This window comes from Ochlerotatus camptorhynchus, unplaced genomic scaffold (assembly GCF_037179485.1).
Source record: "Ochlerotatus camptorhynchus isolate MF236.1 unplaced genomic scaffold, CSIRO-AGI_Acam_v1.1 ptg000041l, whole genome shotgun sequence".
Classification (NCBI taxonomy): Eukaryota; Metazoa; Arthropoda; class Insecta; order Diptera; family Culicidae; genus Ochlerotatus; species Ochlerotatus camptorhynchus.
Window position 1 is genome coordinate 2,223,838 of NW_027040532.1, and position 25,497 is coordinate 2,249,334.

At 40.0% G+C, this 25,497-nt stretch overlaps 1 protein-coding gene and 1 pseudogene across 1 annotated transcript in view; both read right to left on the reverse strand.

Annotated features, from left to right (window-relative positions):
* Positions 1-441: 441 nt before the first annotated feature.
* Positions 442-25,497, reverse strand: part of LOC135713484 (dendritic arbor reduction protein 1-like) — a 94,440-nt gene continuing 69,384 nt past the window's right edge. The window contains exons 3-6 of the mRNA XM_065236611.1: positions 24,182-24,354; positions 23,978-24,098; positions 13,124-14,052; positions 442-821 (exon numbers count right to left, since the gene is read on the reverse strand). Coding sequence (XP_065092683.1) covers positions 649-821; positions 13,124-14,052; positions 23,978-24,098; positions 24,182-24,354 — 1,396 coding nt within the window. The 3' untranslated portion in view covers positions 442-648. The remainder of the gene's footprint in view (positions 822-13,123; positions 14,053-23,977; positions 24,099-24,181; positions 24,355-25,497) is intronic.
* LOC135713452 (proteasomal ubiquitin receptor ADRM1 homolog) lies at positions 15,761-16,442 on the reverse strand (annotated as a pseudogene).

Consider the following 25,497-nt stretch of genomic DNA (forward strand, 5'->3'; position numbering starts at 1 on the left):
TTGTGAATTTTCGTCCATCCTTTCTGGTGGCTTGGCTTGGCTTCACATTTTGCTTGCTAATAAACTCTTATGTACAATTAACAACGATTTAAATTAACTAACAATTTGTATCAAAAAGTACTGCTGTTTGTAATAAATAACTGGTACTGGGAATGTTCCGACTGGCTCTTTTGTGTATGTGTGTATTTGTGCGCGATGGTTCAGGGATGAAATCGCAAACGATCTATTATGGCTGATTGTTGGAGGAGGAGATGGAGGAAAGAAATCAACGATGAAATCATCAAAGTTCTTTTTTTTGTATCTACAAAGAATGGTACGGAGATCTTTTCATTTACTGAAATGTTTTGAATTTTTGCGCATTTTCCACTGAAACAGCACCTTAGAATCTAATCAACAAAAAAAAAACCTACGCTTGGGGGGCAACTTGGACCGGGTTTCAATAACTTAAACACGGAATTAATGCAATGAGATTCAAAAGTTCTACCTGTCATCAAGTAGATTAAATTGTATAAAATGAAGTTCCATTCAACTTTCAGAGTATTGCTTCGCGTTACATAATAAGTAGGTTTCTTCTATTACATAGTAGATACAGCTCTAATAGTGAAGTGTGTAAGTAATATCGACTCTGTTGCGCGCGCTTCGTGTCTCTCAGTGCCGCTTCATGTGGAGCGACAGGTGATCCGAACGGCTAAAGGAACGTGTGCACAGCTTGCAGCGGAACGGCTTGAGACCGGTGTGCTTCCGGTAGTGCCGCGTCAGCTCGTCGGACCGAGCGAACCGCCACACGCAGCCCTCCCAGGTGCAGATGTATGGCTTTTCACCTGTGGGGGGAAAGAAGAAGAGATGTTAATAGATTAACCTTGAATTTGAAGATGTTTGGGAGTTATTTGATAGCGCTGTCTCTGGTAGCTTGTACATGCTTGTTGTTTTTCAGGAATTATACCACAGACTTTAAATTGATCAAATACCTGCATAACTCTCTCATAATATTTCGGCCATTCTTCTGGAGATCTTTTATTGTTCTGTAGTTCAAATTATGCTTCTATGAGTCGGTTGATCAGGAATTAATCCAAGGACCTTCAATTGATCAAATATCTGCATATTTATATTTTGGCAATTCTTCTGATTGGTTAGCAATTATTAAATCAAATAAATTCTCTAAGATATTCTTGCAAGAAAATCGGTTCATCAGGAATTATTCTAAAGACCATCAATTGATTAAATACCTGCATAATGTTCTCTTAAAAATTTGGCTATTCTACTGGTTGATTAGTTATTTTTCTGAAGGTTTTTAATTGTTCAATTGATCAAATCATGCCTCTAAGACAAGCTTGCAATCTATTTTATAGCAAAACACTCATCTTAGGATATCATTGCAAAAAAACTCATTTGTCATTCTCTTATTAGACTAGTTTGCAAATAAAAGTATAAAAAAATGAACTTGAATCTTTTACCAATTATTCTTATTTAAAAATGTAGTCAAACAAAATCTCAGTAGGGTAGTTTTCGCGATACAGGTAAAGCATGAAAATTTACTTTAAAAAAGTTTGTTAACTAAAATACAAATATCTCCGGTTGTAATGAGACCGGCCAAATTAAAGGTAAGAAATTTTTCGATTTTCGATCAACTGGACATCAATTTTCTGTGAGATTAGTGGTATTGTTGTTAATTAATATATTGTTTATTTTTTTATATTTTGCATTTTTCTAAGAATTTGAATTGAGTTTTTGCTTTTAAGCAGTGTAAATAAAAATGTATGTAGTGGTTGTACTACTAATCTCACTGAAAAATAGTTTTCAAACGATTGAAAGACAATTTTATCATCTTTAATTTGGCGTTAAAATATTTAATATAACTTCATTATATCGACCGGAGATGTTCGTATTTTAGTAAACACATTTTTTTAGAGTGAAATTTCATTTTTAGCTAGGGGAAATGGATGTAATGTCGGCCTAAATGCCCCTAATTTGGGCCCATACATAAATTCAGCAATCGAATCAATTTTCAATAGCGACCAAAAATATCCATAAGTACCGTCCCAATGACGCGTTCATCTAGATAAAATTGATAAATAGCAGATTTTGAGCGATGGGCCCAATCTTCAATCCATAGGCCAACATTAGAGCCATTTCCCCTATTATTGAATTATATGAGGTGGTGGCTGGAAATCACTAGCCCGTGCCCTCCCTTGCCCATTCGGTCCTTACGACATAAGATGCGCGGATACTAGCCTCTTCACAGCAGCATGCAGAAGTAGCTGAGCTGCGCACTCCCCCATTTAAATAGCACCGTAGCTTACCTACGAGTGCAATGAAATACACTCAAGTCTTTTTTTACACGGGGGATACGTACCGTGTAAAAAAACCGTGTTGTTTCAAACAACCGTGTAAAAAAAACCACGATTTAAAAAAAAAACCGTTTAAAAAAAATTATGTGTTTCACAAAACCGTATGATAAACCCGTGTTATTTCAAAATTCATCATAACAAAAAACTGAGCAGTGTTCATGGAATTTTATTCGGTACTTGTAAGTCATGATCACCTAGAACATATTCGTTCATGATAAAGTTCTTCTGGTGGTAAAGACCTTCCGAATGCTCAGTTCACACCATTTCGGAATTTTCTCTCATTTGTAAATCCTAACCATCTTTTAAATTCTAACCATCTTGTAAATCCTAACCAGCTGGCTTCCAAAAAGCTGCTCCTGTAGCTGAGTAATGAACAGTACAACGTTGTAGGTACATACATATGTGTATGAATTCCATATCTACGTGGGGCAAATGTGCATACCGTGGTGCATCCTAATTTCAATTCATAGTGATAGCAATGTTTAACATATTAAGCAGGGTTTTAATCATACAAAGCAAATCACTAGCTTTCATGCTAAAAAGTACTGGTTTTCGAGTCAAAAGTTATTATACGTCGTTTGGTGGCCCCCTAAGGTTACTTAAGTCAAAGTCTTTTTACCAGGATATTCGAGAGAATTATCAATCACGTCTCTTTACGTGCAGCCCATTCATCATTTTAGGACCACCGAAATCATCTTAGCAACAAACAGTTCGATTTATTCACTTTAATAATGAGAAAGCAAAACGACGAGGGCAAACATACTTTTGAATATAAAAACTAATTGCTTTGTAATGGAAGTTTGCCGTTGAATTAGGGTACATTACGGTACATATAAACTTGCTGATTATGGTGATCCTCAAAATTCCGCCAAATAGCGAAAAATTGAACGATTTTCAGATTTTACCTCTCAGAATTACATTAAGCTGAGGGGTCAGAAGGAAAGGGTGTAAGTGACTTTGATCGATTCTCTTCATCGACTTTCTCTTTTGATAGCAGCTTTATAAGCAGATTTCGCGCTATTTCTGCCACATAGTTTGATAAAGAAGCTTCTAATCTAGTATCAAGAATGACACACGCATCAAGGAATGTGTTTGCAGCTGAATTATTAACGAAAGAGATGAAGAGAATCGATCAAAGTCACTTACACCCCTTTCCTTCTAACTCCCTCAATTGTAATTGTTCGCTAGAGACAATGAACCAGGTTTGTGTTGGAATTCAGCCATTTCCACTCTTGCATGGTATAATCTAGACGTGTAGAGGCCGGAAATCGATGCTTCATGCCATTTTGGAATCCAAGATGGCGGCTTCCGGTTTTGTGAAAAACTGTCAAATAGCCAACGATATAGATATTTTCGGAACGGGAACGACGTGTAGAGAACGGAAATTGATGATTCACGCAATTTTGGAATCCAAAATAATGGCTTCCGGTTTGTGAATGTTTCAAAAAAATGTTATGCAACAAATTTTAATTAATTTTTTTTTCGATTATCTGTAATTAATCTTCTTACATTTACAAGAACTTCATAAATTCAATGTTGAACAACATGTGATAACAGTGACTTGGTTGTGGAATGCATGTAGCACTAGAGGTTTTTTTGTTTTTTTTTGTTTTTTTTTTTTTTTTTTTTTTTTTTTTTTTTTTTTTTTTTTTTTTTTTTTTTTACAGGGGGAATCTGCTCACAGACACCTGAGAAGGAACTCAGGGTGTGGGGATGGGAGAATTTCACATAGTTTGCATTAGAGGTTATACAGGTACAAGTGGTAATGGCCTGCCGAGATTTGCTCAGCCGAGCTCGGTAGAAAAAGCTAAGTGTGTGGATACCAAAATTGCGTGAATCATCGATTTCTGGCCTCTACACGTCTTTCCCTTTCCGAAAATATCCATATCGTTGGCTATTTGACAGTTATTCACAAAACCGGAAGCCGCCATCTTGGATTCCAAAATGGCATGAATCATCGATTTCCGGCCTCTGCAATGTCGTCTCGGTTCCGAAAATATCCATATTGTTGGCTATTTGACAGTTTTTCACAAAACCGGAAGCCGCCATCTTGAATTCCAAAATGGCATGAATCATCGATTTCCGGCCTCTACACGTCGTTCCCGTTCCGAAAATATGTATGTACCCATGTTGTCCGGTGAATCCACTCGAAGTACACTTTCAAGTTTGTTTTTTGGATAAGTCCAGTCCTCAGAAAACACTTAGAATGTTTTGGTTCTTTAACCGCGTTATTTAAAAAAAGCGTGTAAAAAACCGCGTTATTTAAAAAAAACCGTGTAAAAAAAACCGCGTTATTTCGAAAATCGTCGTAAAAAAACCGTGTAAAAAAAAACCGTGTAAAAAAAGGCTTCAGTATATAAGGGATATCGATTTATAACCACTACCTACTTCTCTCCCTTCCGCTCTCAGGATTAACTGATTCGGTATCTCTCATTGTGTGTTCTACTGAAATTGATAAATATTCAATACCGCAAAATATCTCCGTAGTAACATTTTCTTTCGGCGCAGATTATGTGCCGGAAAGGAAAATTAAGAATGTAGGGGAAATGGATGTAATGTCGGCCTAAATGCCCCTAATTTGGGCCCATACATAAATTTAACAATCGACTAAATTTTCAATAGCGACCAAAATATCCATTAGTACCGTCCCAATGACGCGTTCATCTAGGTAAAATTGATAAATAGCAGATTTTTTGCGATGGACCCAATCTTAGATCAATAGGCCAACATTGGAGCCATTTCCTCTATCTCAGCATTTACAATAATAATCTAGCACATTTTCATTCACGTATTGAACTGCAACAGCCGAACGTACGAAGGAGTAGGGTGCCCATAGGGTGTTTTAAGAAAACGTCGCAACTTTTCATAGGTGTTTCAAATCAATAATTTCGAAGAAACCATAAGACCTACAAGGTTACTGCCAACTTTCATTGTAACTTCCCTGAAGATTCCGCGATGTCCCTGAAGTTTTCGGACCAAAAATTGAAATTCACGGAATATTCCATAATTCGTCGGAACTCATTGAAAGTTTCTGCAATTTACCTGAACTTCATGGGACTGCTCTGAAGTTCTCTGATCATCTTCAAAGTATTATAATGAAACTAGCAAAATAGCTATGATCTTCTTTGAAATTCTTTAGACTTTCGTAAAACTTCTTAGCAACACTCACAACTTTCTTAACATTAATGGAACTGACTCTGATGTTCTTCGATCTTCATTGAAGTCCGAATTCGTTTTAAGCTCTCGAATCTGCCCTTAAAAACACGGAACTTCCTTATTCTATTTACGTTAGTGTACCTTCCCTAACGTTACCAATATGTTCATAAGCTTCTCGGAGATACTCTCATAATCTCCTGAAGTTATTGGTTCTTCTTCTTATAAGCTTTTTACGCTTCTGTAGCTGGAGTTTTGCCGGCTCTCACTTCTTCCACAGTTATTAATTGAGAGCTTTCTATGCCAGGCAATGCATGAATTTGTATATTGTGTTGGAAAGCACAATAATACCAACAATCAATACGAAACTAACGATTTTAAATTGGCTCACTACTTGACTAGCCTATTGGTCCCAAGCAAACGATTAACGTATCCCATTCTAGTCGAAATTCTACTACTACACAATGTTTGTTTTGATTCGCTATGAAAGTTTGACAGATAAAATGAGGGGTTATTGGTTTTTCCTATGTTTCGAGGGGTGAATCGATTAGCTTGGGACCGAAGAGAGTACCAGAGCTGAGCCAAAAAGTTGAGCACGTTATTTCGGGACCTTCTTGTCTTAGAGTTACCTCTATGATGATACTCTATGCCCAGGAAAGTCGAGAAAATGTTAAATCCGAAAGAAATCTGCTCCACGAAGGGTATTGCGATAAAATATCAAATATAATCGAAGAACTGATCATAAGCACGCAGTGAGCTTTAAATTTTCATGGGATAGATTTAGTAATGATCAGTAATGAGGATTTGTAATATTTGTTGTTAAGGTAATTCGAAAAAATCACTAATGATTTACTACAGCCACTAATTTGCTTTCTCGCTAGAAGTCATTTGAAGTTGATGCAGAAGTCCTCTGTTGCCAAGTGAAAGGGAGGGGAATCTTTAGAAAACCGTGATGCGAATTCCACTGTTTTTCCCTTGACGTGACTCTTATACACCAATTCTAATTATAACCGCTCAATCTTAGCAACCGGTGGAAACTAACGATTTAAATTGGCTAACTACTTGACTAGCCTATTGGTCCCACGCAAATCGATTAACGTACCCTATTCTAGTCGAAATTCTAGTACTACACTATGTTTGTTTTGATTCGCTATGAAAATTTGACAGATACAATGAGGGGTTCGTGGATGTTCCTATGTTTCTAGGGGTGCATCGATTAGATTGGGACCGAAGAGTGTAACAGAGCTGAACCAAAAAGTTGAGTACGTTTCTTCGGGACCTTCTAGTCTTAGAGTTACCTCTATGGTCTTAAGCCGTTCGCAATGCTTTTATTCAAAATTGTTTAAAACTACTCGACAGGTATCAAATTTGAAACTGCAACACGATCAGCGCAACGCACAGATTTATAAGGTGGTTGGTATTCATCTCTACATATGTGTGCAAAGTTTGTTTGCTTCGGAGATTTTAGCACGAACGGAGAAGGTGATTCTCAAGAACATGTTTTCTGGAACAAGATGGTTACAACAACGCAGTCCAGTGTCAGGTAACGAGTTCGAACCACGAGAAGAGGTCCCGGACGATTCTGCTGTCAAACAATGTAAAGATTGCTATTCGATGATGGAGGAGCTTTCGGTGTCAATATTATCAACGTTATGGGCACTAGAATCATAGAGGTAACTCTAAGACTAGTAGGTCCCGAAGAAACGTGCTCAAATTTTTGGCTCAGCTCTGGTACTATCTTCGGAAAAAAAAACGCAGTAGGCTCTGCCCGTGAACGGTTGGTTTTGTTTTCGCTGGCGCTGATTTCATCTGTTTTTCGCATATTTTTTAATTGTACCAAATTCAACAAATATTAGTTTTCGCGTGTGGATAAGTGTAAATTAAGATCTATCACGTCTTAAGAAGTTTTTTTTTGTGTTATTGTAAATAACGTGAAAAGACTGGGACAAGAATTTGTTTCGAGTAGCTGTGTTGCTGTGGTGTCGCGTCGGTCGGTTTTTCTTGTTTTCGGCTTGTTTTTGGTGCTTTGCCTCCCTCCCAAGAAGAGTTTTACCGGGTATTTTTTTCTTTTCTTGGTGCTGGCGTTCCGCCTTTCGGAGGATGCACGCGAATGAGGTGTCAAGCAAAAATTCGGTGCAAATGAAAAACTTCGAATGTGATTCAAAATGTCGTGTTGGGTTGTAAAAACAACGCGGAAGATTTTTTCAATTACCGCGAGTGAACAAACCGGTCCTTTTTCGGAGGCAGAATTTGGTGAGATCCATCTGATTTATAATCAATCATAAATGCATATTTCCATACATTACTAAATACGCGCCAGATTTCGAAACATCACATTACGAAATCTGGAAGTGTGTTTGCAGCACCTGGAAGTGTGTTTGCGGGGCTTATTGTATGTGAAAGTAACCTCGGAATGGACGTGAATTACCAGGCATTCTGAAATGGGTTGGTGAATCTGCAGTAGAGCTATCGCTTTCTAACTCCCGGACTAAACTTGCTTTAAATTATTACATCAAGAATTGTTGTAAGCAAATTTCTTCCATAATACCACTGCCGGCCAGAGGGGGTTAGATTGAATACACACATACACACACACAGCTCTGGTACTATCTTCGGTCCCAAAGTAATCGATGCACCCCCTCGAAACATTGGAAAATCCACGAACCCCTCATTTTATCTGTCAAACTTTCATAGATAATCAAAACAAACATTGTGTAGTAGTAGAATTTCGACGTTAATCGTTTGCTTAGGACCAATAGGCTAGTCAAGTAGTGAGCCAATTTCAAATCGATAGTTTCGTACTGATTGTTGCTAGAATGGTTCAAAATTTGAACTTTATGTTCTTAAAGTCCTAGTACTGCGCCATAATGATTTACGAAAAAGCATTTTCATCTGCTCTTATGTGAAATTTCATCAGCTGCAACTTTGCGATAGACCACTTCATGCATAGACTTCAAGGTAATCAGTTATTAATTGATTTCGAAGCCAATAACTTTCTGTTATGATTTATCGACAGTTTTCAGGGCAACATAGCATCTTGCACTTATGGAATAGTAGTCTGAAATGTTTGCCCTATTCTTCGCGCCAAGTACACTCAGAAAATATTCAAATCTAAATAGTATAAAAGCTACGCTAAATCGCAACTCTACCGACCGACGCATAGATCGGTATAAAATGAGAGAATACGTACTTAGTATAAAAATGGTTTATACACTGAAATGTATAAAGTCGCGATATTGATAGGATGTATACAAGCTGTTTATTGATTTTAATTTTTGTCAAGTAACTGAATAAGAAAAAAAGTAAACAAAGTATTCTCAAATACTGAAGATATATTTTCATAGATGTAAATTACAATAAATATGTACAGAAGCGACACGAGTACCAGATGATCGAGAATGGTTATAATAAAGTGCTCGTTGAACTCCGAGTCAAAGTCAATAAACTGCGGACCATGGTGCTGATGATCTGTGTCCGACTGGCGAATTTCCACGTGACCAATGCGCTTGCAAGAGGGAAAATGTTTTGTTGAATTTTCAGTAATATTTTAAGCGAGATAAAATATTGTCACCTATTCAAATTTGTGCTCAGATGTGTTATTATGTTATGTTTATTATTTGCCATCGGGAAGGCGTTCAGTTATAACTCCTCCAACATATTTAGACGCGACTGATTGTTTCAAGCGCCTCGGTTTTTCCAACACGACTCACAGTTCCCTATGAATATTTAATTAACACTTACTACCGGATCCTTACCGTTTCTTGACTGCGACTGTGGGTGCCATCGTGATTGATATTACGTGTAAAACTTGTCAATGTTTATATGTAATTTGGAAAACTCTGAACGAATTCAACACTGTTATTCAGATTTAGTATAATTTTGTAATCAAATAAATGCGTTAATCATGAAATGATTAAATTTAAATCATCAATTGTTTAGTAATATTTTTGAGTGTACACCAATGTTGCCATCTTGCTAATTAATAAATAACGTATTATCCTGACGTTCAAATCAAATGCGGTCTTAAGCAAAGTTGCAGCTGAGAAAATTTCACAGTAGTGAAGGGCTAGAACGATGAGAACAAAAAGTTAACTTTTCTCATGGTAATTTCCATATAAACTTCAAAGTGCCAGGGCAGCTTGATTTCGCATCCAAATGAGCTCAAATTTTACGAAGACCTGCTTTGAAATCGATTGAGCCTGATGGAGTACAATCGATATTTTGAACCACTCTACTGGGACTGATTCGGATAAGGAGATTAGTGGTAAGAATCGATACGGATATGTTGAAACGGTATGCTGCTTCGATGGTGTAAGCCGTCAATCAAGGAAACCTAAGCAAAAAACAGGCTCTGGATTACATGGAAATTAAGCTGCTTGTGATGTGGTTTATGACGGCACCTTGCATAACACAACGGCTGAGAGAAGGCGACCTGCGGTCCTTTAAGGGTCCCTTCACAGATACTTCGAGGCTGGCGAAGTGTGGCCATGGATCGAGTAGAGTGGAGACGACTTCTTTTGACAGCAGAGGACAACAAGGCCTTAGACTGATTGGTAAGAGAGAAGGCTTTGTAGATCTCTAATCACTTGATGATTAGGAATATTTTATACGACACCTGATTTCATGCGAGCATTGATAAGAGACGTGTTTTGAATTATTGGACTGTTTGAGATATTCAGAATGTTACCTGATCAACCTCATGCCTTGAAAAAATATCCTAAGGATTTCATGGAGATCAACCTGAAGGTTTTTTTTTATAATTTCTGACTCACGTAGTATCGTAAGGGAGTATCTGAGAGACGCAATTTTAGGTGTTGGATATCATCAGAATGGTACCTATTTAACCTGCACTGAAAATATTTTTTCGTTAAATCTCTCATGCCCATTTCGTAAAAATGGGTTTCGTAGATATAACATATTTTTCGTATATTGTACGAAACATTTGTAATGTATGTTGTCAGGCATGATGCTAACATTACGCTTAGTTCGTACGATACAAGAACTGAATTTCGTAGGAACGTAAACACTGCCTTCGTTAATCATTAGTACGTTCGTGTAAACTACGTTCATCTACGAAAATCATTCGTGCATTATAGCATTGGACGCTCATTAATATTATGAAACAGTCCGTATGTGAAACGAATGTTTGTAAGTACAATCACAGCTAGAAGAAAACATATATTTGTGAGCGAAAGTTTCTCGATTTGTTCGACATCATCATTGGACTGTAGAAGACTAGCGTTGATTTTTGTTTGGTCCGATCCCGGCGTCGAAAATGCACCACGGAGGAACAAACATGGCTCAAGCTGGGAGTCCAGTCATAAACTATGGCCATCCTGGCGCTGACCATGGTTACCTGAGAGCGATCATGGATGTGACAAATACGTTTTCATCGAGGGCTATCAGGAAGCTCACGGTCCCTGATGAGGTGAGTAATTACCATCGTTTTGCAATTTTTAGTGGAATCCTTGTTTTTTTTTTTCAATAAACACAGCATGTCAATCGTTGTCTAGACGAAAGAGCAGCCGACGTGAATTTTTCGGTGAACATAGACCGCATTCTGATCTTGGACACAGCCGACTCAACAAATCCCCAAGGCTAAATATTTTAGCGAGACCGTGCCACCGACTGGTCGGGAAGGCGTTGGGCTGTTCATCGGAGAGATAAAGTTTTTAAAATGGCTTCCAAAAAAGACAATTTTATTTTCCAACTAAATGTTCGTGTTAAAATTTGTTGTTAGTATGTGGATGATTCGTAATATTTTCAGTCCTTCGATTTTTTCACACGGATATATTCGTATTTAGTTTAAGAAATATTCGTAGCAAGAGTGGCAACGCTGCGTAAAATACACGAATGTTAGGAAGTGAATGATTTTGGAATTTTAAACGAACACACTAAGATTTTGTTTCCGTATTCGGTAAATTTTACCGAAATCAGAACAGCTGAACGTTCGGTAAAACTTTGACCTTCATTTTAAAGGCAATTGAATTTGAAAATAGTTTCAAAACATGTTCAACCTTGTTTAAATGATCAAATCTTGCCATTTCAGTGGAGATTTAGTTTCAAAGTAGCTGAAAAGCATTTGAATTGAATTGCATAAATTTTACCGAAAAGTTCAGCTGTTCAGATTTCGGTAAAAATTACCGAAGTAAGTATAATTTCTAAGTGTGAATCAAGTTTCTTAGAGCGTACGAATATTGTTCGTTGCAGAAAACAACGAAAGAATTCGTGAAGCAAACGAACGCTTTCGTTGTATAAACTAAATTAAATTTTCAGTGTGAAGGCTTGCAAAAATAACCTGAGCATTTAATGAAGATCTCTGATCACCTGATGGCCTGTGGAATAATTTTTAAGCAACTTGGTATCATAACAGAATATCTGAGATACGTGGTTTGATTTAATGGACAGTATAATTGATCAACCCAGAGTATTGAAAAAATATCCAGAGAAGTTTTTGGAAAAATTAGGAGTCATCTGATTTCCTGAGAGAATATTTGACAGACATAATTTGAATTGTTGGACAGTTTGGAATCTTCGGAATAGTATCTGATCACCCAGATGTCTTCAAAATAGTATCTGAAAAAATATCCTGAGTACTATCTCTGCCGAAAAGTTATGAAACAATGTCTAAGTCACTTGATATCGTATGAGAAAATATCTCACATATTTGGATGGTTGATTATTTATGGAGATGGCCTTTTAAACAATTTCTAAGCAACCTGGTATCGAAGGTGAAAATCTGAGAGACGTTTTTTTTAAATTTTGGACAGTTGAAGATCTTCAGAATAATATATGATCATCCTGAAGGCTTGAAAAATTATCATAGAAAGCTTTTGGAGATCTCTGCTCACCTGAAGGTCTTTGGAATATTTTCTGAGTCACCTGGTACCATGAGAGAACATGTGAAAGATGTGATTTGAATTGTTGGACAGTTTGAGATCTTCAAAACAGTACCTGATCATCCAGAAGTCTTGACAAAGTATCCAGAGGACTTTGTGGAAATCCTAAAACACATGAAGGTCTTTGTAATAATTTCTTAGCTGCCTTGTATCATATGAGAATCTGAGAGTTGTGGTTTGGATAGTTGAATAGTCTTTAGAATAATACCTGATCATCCTGAAATCTACGACATTACGTGAACTTCAATTATACTCCTTGAAACTGTTTAAAAATGCAAGTTTCAAAAAGTTTTCTGTTCTCTATGAAACTCTCGTATTTTTATGAAGTTCTCCGAATTTCTCAGAAGTTCCCAACATCTATAAATACATCTAAAAAAAATTGAAACTGGTTTCCAGTCGTTCCCGTTCAGAAATAAAACAGGATAGTCAAGGAGTTGCTAACCTGGTGCAAAATAGTGCTCGAATAATGAAATTTGCAACACAGCATTGCGAGGGGTGCGTTTCTGTTCTAGTTTCAAATTGAAACAGTCCATATAAAATACAACAGCCTTAACGGCCTTAACATAGTGTAATAAAAAATGGTCAGACTAAGCAGTTATAAACTGTTATAAGCCTATCTTGATAACATTTTTCTTGTCGATAGTTATTATAACACGTTATAACTTTGTAGTTTGAACATAGCATAAGATTGTTTCAAATCACTAAACTACTATTGTGACATACCTGTATGCGTGCGCTTATGCGCCTTCAGGTGGGAACTTTTAGTGTACACTTTATCGCACCCCGTTGCATCGCATCGGTGGATCTTCCGATTTTTGGTCGTCCCACTTTTGCCTGGCTCACCAACACCACCGCCGCTACCCCCGCCGCCACTCCCGCTTAGATCGGGTGGCGGTCGTGGAGACAGTGAAAAATCTGTCCGTTCCGATTTGAGCCTATCGGGACTGGTGCTGTGATGTCGAGCTTCCAGAAGGGCACGACCGGCGGCCACTGCGGCGGCTGCCGCTGCCGAACTGGCCACGATTCCCGATGCCGAGGGGGAAGGTTGTAATAACCGATGAAAGGCTGCGGCTGCCGTGGCGGACTCGCTCAGCGGGTGGTTTTTGGGCAGGCTTGATGCGAGACTTGCTATAGATGCCGCCAACGGAATCGGTGGCATCAGCTTGGAACTTAGTACTGGCACTGGTTGCAGCGGGGACGACTGAGGAGATCCCACCTGTTGATGATGGTGATGGTGGTGGTGGTGCTGCTGCTGTTGGAGATCCAGGAAGGAAAGTGGCGGTGAATGGCGAGCTATGTCCGCATGGGGATGATGTGGGTGGGAATGGTGCGGGTGATGGCTGAAGGCACCGGGGCCAAAGGGCGGAAACAGTTGCGTAGGACTCTGCTGAACACAATAGTTGTACATAGGATACGTTTCACGAAAGGTACTTGTTTTCGACTCATCGCTAAGGTAGTTGTTATTGTTGTTAATGCTAAGGGTGTTGTTGTTGTTATTGGCTAGGGCGACGGCAGCGGCGACGTCTTCGTCTTCGCTATTGTTGTTGTTGTTGTTGAGGATGGTGCTGCCGCAGAGCGACGAGAACAGTTGACTGGCTGTGAATGGCGAGTGGGGCGGTTTACTGGCATTGTTGTTGGTGATGGAGAACAATCTGAAATAGAAAGATATTCTTGATGAATAATTTATCAATTAATATCACATGTCCATGATGTCTCTTTTGTCCGTCTAAGTGTCCCTAATATTGGGCCCAAGTTTTAACTCCGAAATAAAACAATTCTTATAAAGTTTTATGCAAATAGCAACCTACAACAGCTATTTGTATTGATCAAATAACCCAATGTTCGAAGCAAATAATAATAACGGGGATTATTATCGATATGGGACAAATCTTTCCCCTATCCCGTAGAACCAACCAAGCTTACGATTTTAAATTGGCTCACTACTTGACTAGCCTATTGGTCCCAAGCAAATCGATTAACGTACACCATTCCAGTCGAAATTCTAGTACTACACAATGTTTGTTTTGATTCGCTATGAAAGTTTGACAGATAAAATGAGGGGTTAGTGGATTTTCCTATGTTTCGAGGGGTGAATCGATTAGCTTGGGACCGAAGATAGTACCAGAGCTGAGCATGTTTCTTCGGGACCTACTAGTCTTAGAGTTACCTCTATGATTATAACACAGACAAACAGACATAACACTCGCAAGTTGTTCATCGAACAAGCATTTAACGGTCAATTTTAAAGTATCGTAGTTGGTAGTACCGCTACAGTGAGAAATGTACAATGTGTTATGTCTGTTTGTCTATGGTTATAATATGTTATAGCGCTATCTTGATGGTGGTTTCTGTGTTGCAATTATTTGACAACCGTTATAACATGTTATAACTCTCCAGTCTGGACAGCGTTTTATGTAAAAAAAAATCCTAACTGATCAGCTGTTGAAAATTGGTAAAAATGACCGAAATTAAATCGGTAATATTTCTTTCGAGGCAAGGGAGAGTTGATTGTAGATGCATTATAGAAAATAATGTTCCATTGTTGAGAAGGATTTTGGCGTGTACGTACACATCATTTCACTAACACTATCACAAAAAGCGAGGTTGGAAACAAAACTGATGTTAAACCTAGTTTTAAGCGAAAAACGAAATAAAGGGTGTCCCACATTAAATTGCGAAAAAAACGCTGTAGAAAATTACCTACATGACCGACCCTTTTCATACTTTCAGACAGCAAAATATAATTGTTAAATAAACGTTTGGCATATTTATTTCATTCAACTTCAATGCCATAACCGTACGCTCGCACCTTACGCTTAACTCCACTCATTAGGTACTGTACAACATCTGGCTGCAGCATTTTCTGTACGGAAACCCACTTTGTCTTCATGTCTTCCTCAGATTTGACCTCCTTAGGATGCTTCCGTAGTGCCTGCTTCATAATAGCCCAGTATTTTTCGATGGGCCTTAGTTCCAGTGCGTTGGAAGGGGGGAGGGGCAGATCACTCATGTATTTTCGTATCATCCAAACGTATTGGGAATACGTATTTATGCGTATTGTTGAATTGAAATGCATTAATGCCATTTTGTGTGATAATTATTATTTTACGTAATGGCGATTATTTACTTGTAGAATATGCACTAAACGTTTAATGAACAATATTTACTCGCATTACTATTACTATTCGTGTCGTGTTTGTTTACATTTGTGTATGAATGACTGCGAACTAAAGGTACCACGATGCGAGCCACGAAGGCCTCAAAAATTTAATCGAGGGTTTTCTCCACATCCCGAATTACCTCCCAAGCTATTCAAAGAGGGAGGATTATTGATCCCCTCATAAATTCGACGGCACGTTTTTCTAAAAAAAAAGTATCCCTAATTATTTCTAAGCAAATTTTTAGCTCTCTGTCTGCCTCATTCCGGTAGGTACGGATATTTTCCCTACGGTTCTGATTATGGTTCATTAGCAGCATAGAGTAAAATATTTCATTTTTAAAGAATATAGTTTATCAAGTGCACACAAACAAAAAAATGGAATCCCTCGGAAAATGATTTGTTCAAATCTATTCTGTCATTTGATCATCATCCTTTTTCTCGGTTTTGGCTGCCGTGGTGCCATTCTCTTCCATGCTGTTTCGGGGCTCTCCGAGGAAGACTATTTGTTCTTGCTCGCATCGGTGTTCTTTTTGTGGGCATTCTCCTAAGCTTTGATGAACTGTTGCAAATCGCCATTAGCTGAAATTGCGATTCGACCGGTCCCAGCTGTCCATATTGCAGAACATTGGAAAACATGGACACCGCTTGTTGGAATTGCGGTGAGGATAGTGCTTTCTTGAGTTGTTGTTTCTTGTTTTCATCGCCTTCGATGTTGGGTAAATGTTCCACTAGGGCATCAACCTTGTTCTGATCTGCGACACCCGACAAAAGAAATTCGGTATTGACAGCCGTAGAGAGATCAACATTGCCTCGCTGCCCGGCACCCGCAGTAGTTGAGTTCATTCCTGTCAGATAGTTCTGCAGATCCGAAAGGAGGACACGGTGACAGTTCAAATCGAATTGACGTGTATTGAAGTTTCGATTGGCGTATTATAAAGGCTGTTCGAGTATACAACCACCCGAAACTACAACCCTGGTCCAGCATCCAAAATCAGTACAATACAACCGGACCATACAACTGTGTGGTCATTGTTTTGTATTCCTTGGCTGTTCGTTTGCTGCAATAGATGGGATGGCGCACCGACGAAGATCACGAGTGGGAGTTCAAAACTCTCGCAAGAGCATCATCCATGACGTCACCCGATATCTACTGCAGTGGTGAATTCCGGCTGGAGAGGATAACGGCAGGAGAGGACCGATCGAAGATCATCGCAAGCGGCGATCCCAGGCTGGATGATGACCGTTCGTGGAAGAGCTCGTCAGTTGGTTGTTCGTACATCCCAGGTCAAACACGGCGGTAGACCTCACGCGTAGTATAATTAAATAGCTTAGTGTTTAGTGTAGCCGCGAGTGTTTGTTATTTTGTTGGATTTCCTGAAACCAAATCCTTTGGAAGGATTCCATAGCCCAAACATACTGGTTAGCAGCAGGCATACCCCAATCACCTTGGCAAGGTCACGGATAGGTTCGAGTGTTGGAGGAACATCGCCAGTGCTATCGAAGTGAGTACTCCGTTCCCCAACAAAGGCATTACTGATTTATTGATGCATTGATACATTAGTGGCGTATTTGTCTGAAATTAGGTATTTTTGTGCATTTAAATAGAATTGAAATTGTTTACTGCATTTTAATGCATTTTATGTGAATTAGTGTAATATGTGTATTTCACGATTCATTGGCAACGTTTCGAGTGTTTACAGATTTTTAAGTATTTTTTTTTAACAAAACGTATTTTCGATTCAGCACACCACATAGTGATTTGCCCCTCGGCTAGATCCTGCCAGAAGATCGTAGGACCCTCGTGTTGCTTCAACAGAGGAAGCAGACTCTACTGTAGACACTCCTTGAGGTAGGACTTCCCTGTTTACAGTCCCGGTAGCCACGAATGACGCACTCCGTTTGCCACATGAGCAGATTGCTTGCCAAATCATGTATTTCTTGGCAAATTTTGAAAGTTTCTGCTTCCTTACTTCCTCCAGAACATCAAACTTGTGCTGGGCGGTGAAGAACAGTAGCTCCGAAAGCTGCCGGAAGTTCGCCTTGACGTAAGTCTCATCATCCATGATGAGACAATGAGGCTTCGTCAGCATCTAGGTGTACAGTTTCCGGGCCCGTTACTTTCCCACCGTATTTTACCGTTCGTCACGATCTGGAGCCTTCTGCACTTTGTACGTATGCAGTCTCTTCCGATCCTTGGCTCTCTGAACGAAAGACTTGGACAGATTCAACTTTTTGGCCACATCCCTGACCCAGGGTTGAAAATTCTCTGGGGAGAATCACCCGGGTGCGAGAGATATCATTATCTTGGGTGAATCTCTGCTTGTCTCCTCGGAAATTTATCCTGGCACCACTGGAGAGATTGTTAGACACAGCACGAGAGAGTGAGAGAGTTGACTGTTTTCTGTTTGTCTGTTTATACACTCACTTCCGTGAGAAAGATGGCTGCGCAAAGGCGTTACTGTTTCTCCAAAGATTCCGGCAGAGCTTACGTGAGTGAGTTAAAACATCAATAAAAAAACTGAAAAACGTATACAAGGGGACAAAGTGCGAAGTTTTTCACGAAGAAAAAAGTTCGGTTTGATGACGGTACCGAAAAGGTGGTTGTGAATTTTGTGCTTTGCAAGGCAAATGGAAAAACATTCAAAGTGGACACGGTATTGAACTTGAAGCGGCATCTCGTCAATATTCATCGGGTGTTCTGGTGTTGCTAGATCACTGCTCCTCTCTCCATTTTCGCTGCAGCTGCTGACGGCATTCCAAGTGCCTTCCATCGATGACATTCTCCACGTTAAAGACGGGCATCTCCCTTCGCACTGTCTCGCACCTTTGACAGTTTTCTATTCACCCAGGTCGAAAAAATCTGTATTAGTCTACGTGTCCATCTACCGTTCTCCGCCGTGTTCCACTTCTGTTGCCACTTAGCCAACGATTCCGCTCTCACAACTTTTCTAACTCTTCCGGCATCTCTCCGCCTGTAGTGTAGCACTCGCTCTCCTCCGCCAGGGCGATGCCGACAGGGATCATTCCGGCGAAAACGCATACTGCTTCCGACGAGATGGTTCTGTACGCACTCCCGACTCGCATGGCCATGAACCGGAACGTACTGCTCAGTTTCTTTTGGTTCTGCTTCGTTTCCAGCGCTGGAACCCAGGTTGGACCTTCATACCTCAGTATCGACGACAACATACTGGACATAAAATGCTTCTTGCTACTGATGGGACCAGCGTTTCTCGGCATGATTATAGCTATCGCGTTGATGGCCTTCGAAGCCTTCATACAGGCATATTCGACGTGGCTGTTGAAGTTTAGCTGGTCATCGATCATCACTCCCAGGTATTTCAACACATGCTTTGAGGTTATGGCGTGCCCCCCACGGTGATATCTGCCCGCTATACCGTTTTACAGTTACTGGCCAATAGCACTTCCGTTTTGTTGGTGGGCTATCTGCAGCTTCGCTCTTTGCATCCAGTTACCAATCATGTCGATCGCCTCGGTCGCCAACACTTCCACCTCTTCCAGCGTCTCGCCTGTTACCGTCAAGACGACGTAGTCCGCAAATCCAACGATCTCAACTCCTATGGGCAGCTTCAGCTTTAGCACGTAAAATCTCCAAAATAAAGATTAAAAAAAAAGCTTTAGCACGCCATTGTCCATCCCGTTCCAGAGCGTTGGACCAAGGATGGAGCCTTGTGGAACTCCCGCTGTGATCCTAATCGATATTTGTCTCATGTCTGTCTGTCGACTAACAGAAGCAAATTTCAATAACGATGCGCTGATGCACTTCCCGTATTCGCATTTCCAAAATGTGTACATTATGATTTTACAAAAAAAAAAAAAATGACTACCTACTGTACGTTAATAGAAAAAATAATCTTCAAAAAATCTTGTATGCAACAAACTAACAACCAAAGTCTTCACCGAGGTGATTCTCCCCGGTGAAGCAAACGAACTCTCTACGGTGCTCCCTAGTGATCACTCATATTCTCCGGTGTGTTAGACTGGTCGAGGTGCGAACGTCAGAAACTGTGTTTGTTTGCGAAGTGGGAGAAGTGGTATACAGTGAAAACAAAATAAGATCTCTCGGGTGAGTTTGCTTTTGTCGTAGTGCGAGGTGTCTTTTCAACTCTTCACCCTGCTTACACTGGGGAGAATGGCATTCCTGCCCTGACCGAAGCATTGGGATTCCGCTTAATCGCTTTCACGACACGCTTGTGATCCTGATCACTAATAGAACTGACAGCGACAAAAATACAGTGTAAACAATACACTCTAAACTACTTCTACCGAAATTTTCATGAGAAAATACCCAATGGGTAATTTTCTACAGCGTTTTTTTCCGTGATGCAATTTGATGTGGGACACCCTGCACATTCTCCATGTTCCTGAAATTATTTTATTTAAAAAAAAACATCACTGAATGCTATGACGAAGCTTTCACAAATTTATAGCAGCAGAATAAAGATGATGAAATCACAAAATAGGTACATAAAGCATCTTATGTTATGCTCAGGCTGACTAGTTATAACATATTATAAGGGGATGTGGGACCTCCCTTAGCTCAGTCGGTAAAGGCGCAGCTACAAAGCAAGACCATGCTGGAGGTGGCTGCGTTCAATTCCCGGTCCGGTCTAGGAATTTTTCGGGTTCGAAAATTTCTCGACTTCCCTGGGCATAAAAGTATGATTAGACTTGCCACACAATTATACCAATGCAAAAATGGTACAGGCATCGAAAGCTCTCAATTAATAACTGTGGAAGTGCATCTAGAACACTAAGTTGAGAGCACGCAATAACCTAATTTGCGATATGCAATAAGCTTGAAATGCGAGAACAAGAAGAACAAGGGAATGTGAAACAAATGGTCGATGGTTAAAACGTCGAATGACAAAACTTTCCAATGACAAATTGCCGAAAGGGCAAAAGGTCGAAGGTACAAAAAGGTCCAATGATGCGAAGGGGGACAAAAGGTCGAATGGAACAAATGGTCGAATGAACGAATGGTCTAATGAACAAATGGTCAAATGGGCAAATGCTTGAATGGGCAAATGCTTGAATGGGCAAATGCTAGAATGGACAAAAGGTCGAATGGGCCAAAGAGGAACAAAAAGTCGAATAGACTACACTGAAAACGAATCTTACCATTACACGTATGGAGAAATTTCTAAAAGCGTAAACTCAAATATTTTCAAATATAAATAGATTAAAAGTTACACTAAATCGCAACTCTCCTTACCGACGCATAGCATACTATAAAGAGAAAGAATTCTAACTTAATATAAACTGGTTTATACATTGGATAGCATTAATTTTTGACGTATTCAGAGTTGCGACCTATCACAATCACGATCGTTAAACAGCTGATGGTAGTAACGTTTAGTACATTCCTATCAATGTGCTTGTCGAAACATTATCCATGACCATCCTTCAAGTTGACGAAAGAAGTAAAAAGCAACTGGTGAATGTTGTCTTCTCATCACCGATCTGGTCATTCCCGACAATCACGACACTCATCTGTGCTCGTTTTGAAGCAGCTGCTGCTGTGCTTGCTTATGTGAGTGTGTTGGTGAGTGAGCCCAACAGCTTCCGTTTAATTTTGCCAGCTTTGTTTGAAACGCACACAGTCACGCGTGCCGAGCCGAACTTGGAATGATTAGGCATTGTTTTCATTTTCTTCTGTCGTTTCCCTTTTTCTCATCATCGTACTGCAGAAGTCTTCACTGTTTTCGTTATGCTTTACATCATCAGCAGAGAGTTTTACGTTTTGCCTGTGATCACCGACCATTACTGGTGATTGTTGTTTGCCATGGCTCTACTCCTTGCTGCGTGACAAAACGTTCTGTCAGCGATAGTCGGTTGATGCGTTGATGAGTGTCGAGTGAGTGTCATGATATTTTGCATCTCTGGACGTATTCTTCAAATGTGTATTGAGCGTTTATTCGCCAAATTCGATTATCCTTCAGTTTCATGTGGTTTGTTATGATCGAAAAAGTTGGACAGGGTGAGCGATATGGACATACATTTATATTTTTATTATTTAAAATTTAAAAAAAAATAAAGAAGTTATGGTTGAGGCTGTTCGTGACAGTAATGACTGACATAGTTGATGATGACTCGGATATACGTAAAGAATCGAAGTTTTGCAAGAGATGTTTCAAAGTCGGATCCATCAGCGGAAATAGTCACCTATACGTATTCCGGATTACGCCCTTCCAGATGTGCCTCATCATATTTTGCTTTTATACTCCCGGTAAATCGAATACTCACCATACTACGACACACGGGATATGGACTAGAGGTGGGCAAAACAGCTCATCTGGCTGAGTGGATCAAACCCATCCAGCTCACTAAAGGGAGTCGATTATTTTGAATAGCTCTTCAGCTCACATTGAAATTATGACACAAATTCAAAATCGAAAAATTAATTAGTGGTTTTAGTGCTTAAAATTGCAAAAAATCGTAAAAGTAGCCTAACCCAATGGATCCGTACCTTAAAACATGGCCCTACTTTTCAATGGAAAACGCCACTAACGCAACAACTGATCAACCATCGCGTTTACCAAAATGCGTGCAAAATGTGCCAACAACATATCAGTAAAAGCAAAAATATATGCGAGAGAGCTACACCTATGTCACACGCGATCGACCTTTTCTCAAGCTATGCAATCCAATCTACATACAAATTTTATGTGTGATGTTAATTCTCCAGCAGAATTTCTCTCACTATTCTCGGCTTCAGCTCCAGATCATCAGCTCAGATCCGGATCCGGAGCTGAATCGTGAAGAATAGAGAGAGAGAGAAAAAAGATCCGAAGAGCTGGATGGGTTCGATAGCTGGACGGGTCCGAGAGTTGTCAACCTAAACAGCTCCCAGTGAATTATTCGAGTAGATGATTCGGATCCGGAGCTGAAGTGATAAGCTGGAGAGCTGCATTTCGCTTTTCGGTTATTTGCTTTTGTGCGGATCTTTCGCTCCCCAGAGAATGATGGGAGGAGAGGTGAGAGCACATTTGCTGAAGGAATAACATCAGCAATAAGAGCCGGGTACATACATAAATTAACCACTTAATTCGAGCAGTTAAAATGACGTTTACTACCACTCGAACTTTGAAATAAAACATTATTTTGAGATTTTTTCTTCTAGAACCACGAGAAAAGTAGCCAACATTTGTGCGTTTCATAAAAACATAGAAATTAGTTGGTGCAGTTTTGTGAAATCGCTGGTAGAAAGTCACACCAAAACTGTTTGACAAAGTGGTCAATTGGATAATACCAGTAGAAAATTAACATCGTGTAGCACATGTGTATATATCTCTCTCCCCAAACAGCCGCTTGGAAGTTTGCTTTTACCATTGGTGCTGTCGATCAGTAGGCACATGGTGTATTACACGCGCGTTTTGGTTTACGCGGTGACTGGTTTGAATGGTTTAGACTTGCGATATCAGTAAGCTGATGAGCTGCGTTTCCTTAAAAATGAACCGTGGGTCATCAGCTCACTATAGAGAATCGGGTTTATAGAACAGCTCGGGAGCGGCGGATCGCCCATCTCCAGGCATGGAAAATCATTTACATTCATTTCATGCATTCATTTACATTCATTTGCCTCTAACTTTTTTTCATCAACAGAATCCCGCAAAATGATGTATGACACTTTTGTAGGTTTTGTTATAAGCTACAACTTTTGTTTGTAACTCAAATCTGTATCTCTTATGCATCACGAATTAGAGCGGGCAGAACTTATTACTGTTTTTCAGTGAATGTAAAATACATTCACTTAAAAACAGTAGTGGCTTCTATTCGCTCTGGTTCGTCATGCATAAGAGATACGGATTTGAGTTGTTAGCAAAAGTTGTAGTTAATAATAAAACCTACAAAAGTTTAATACATCATTTTGCGGAATTCTATTGATGAGAAAAGTTAGGGGCAAATGAATGTAAATGAATGCACGAAATGAATGCAAATGATTTTCCATGCCTGCCTATCTCTAATATGGACATATGGTCGATCCGATTAAGGTTGTTGTAAGACCAATCCTCAGCTCTCCCAGATACAGTACACTTTATACCGGTAAAGTTACCTTTATTAAAAAATATACCCTTTGCCCCCCTTCTAATCAGTCGACCTCTGGTCCCTCTTCTCATAATTTAACCGTTTGCCCCAATTTGAACAATTCGACCTTTGTTCCATTCGACCTTTTTCTATTCGACCTTTTTTCCATTCGACCTTTTTCCATTCGACCTTTGTTCCATTCGACCTTTTGAACCTTAGACCTTCTGTCATTCGACGTTTTGTCCATTCAACCTTTCTATTTTGTCCCCCTTCTCATCATTCGACCTTTTGTCATACCATCTGGATTTCAATATTTTGTATTTTCATAGTTTTTATACCTAACAAATATTAACCCGATAAAATATACTCACAAGTCTTTCGTTTTGTGCCTTAACGCTAACAGGTGCGGTGCGGAGATGAGCGGCGGCGGTGGCCGTTTGAGTATACTGCTGCTGCGGACGCGCAAACTACCGTCGGATTTTGCTGTTGCATCTGAAACGGAGAGGAGGAAAAAGACGAAACAAGATTCAAATTAGTTAACCTGTGGTTGGTTGGCTGGTTAGTGAGCGACATACACGATCCGTATCGGATCATGCCTGCTGGTTTTTTCGCTTTATCTGATCGTAACACATGGGGTGAGTGTGATACATCGTTTAGATCTAATCCGTTTGCACCGTCGTCGTCGTCGTCGTCGTCGTCGTTTGACACCGAAACCGAGACTGCTCCCATGACCTTTCCGGGTTGAAACCTGGCCGGGTGGATTAATTGAAACCAGAGGCAAACAATTATTTCACGGATTTGAATGGCCTCACTGAGTGCTTGTAGTTCACCGTAGGAGTCTTGATTTTCCATAAAGCGATCAGGACTCGTAACGAAAACAAACAACGCCGTAAAGGTAAATCCGTTGGTAAGTGGTCCAACGATTCCTCCAATCATATTTATTATAAATCGATTCCAGCGATGGCAATAACCATTCAATTAAATGTGTTTCCTTGCGGCACAGATGTTGCGGCGATTTAGTGCGCAAATGAAGCTGAGGATCTTGCTGGTGTGGTGCGATCGGCGTGGCCTTAGCAGCCCACCTCTTCCAGAAAGAAGTCAAGCAGAGGTACACCACCTTTCATTTTATGATTTGCTCATGCTCATGCAGGCTCAGTTAGCCATGACCGCGCGCGCTCTCGGTGGACAAACGAGCCAAGCCATTAGTAGTGATTGCTATGGTCAATGCCTGCTTCGTTCACGGGCTTCCGAGTAGGCAGCTGCTCACCTCTGTAGGTTCATTGGGTGCAATTTGGCAGAGCAAGTATGCTCGCAAGATAAGGCTTAAAATGCGAAATGGCCATAATCCTACGTTATCAAGTGTTCGAGACGCGAGACTGCTATCTTCTGACTGCGGCATAAGAAAGTGGTTATGTGTTCCAGCGATCCAGGGAAGGGATCTTCGCGGGTGTGTAAATGTTGACGAAGATTTTAGTGCTTATCAGTGAATGCTGTTATCCATTTCGCACATTTCGGTGGGACCTTTAAGGTGCCGTTATAATGATCGTCATATTAACCCCCGCGTGTCACAGGCCGCTCATCGAGGTTAATGGACTTGAAATTGATGGTTTAGTTTTCGAGCGGTATCTTTTCACAAGGTCGACGCAGGGACGAGCGAACGAAGGCAATCAAAATTAGTGAGATAAAGAAGAGTTAGTGTTATACTTTCTCGGGATACGGGAATAGATATTTCGTATCGTTCTGCCAGATGAACAAAAATGACGGTCCTCGGTGACCTCTCTGACGTTATTTCGTCATATTTGCCTCTTAACAACCACCTCGGAATCACGCCGTGATCCTCTGAAAAGGACACCGTAGCTTTAATTTAATGTTTTGACTTTTGTACGGGAAT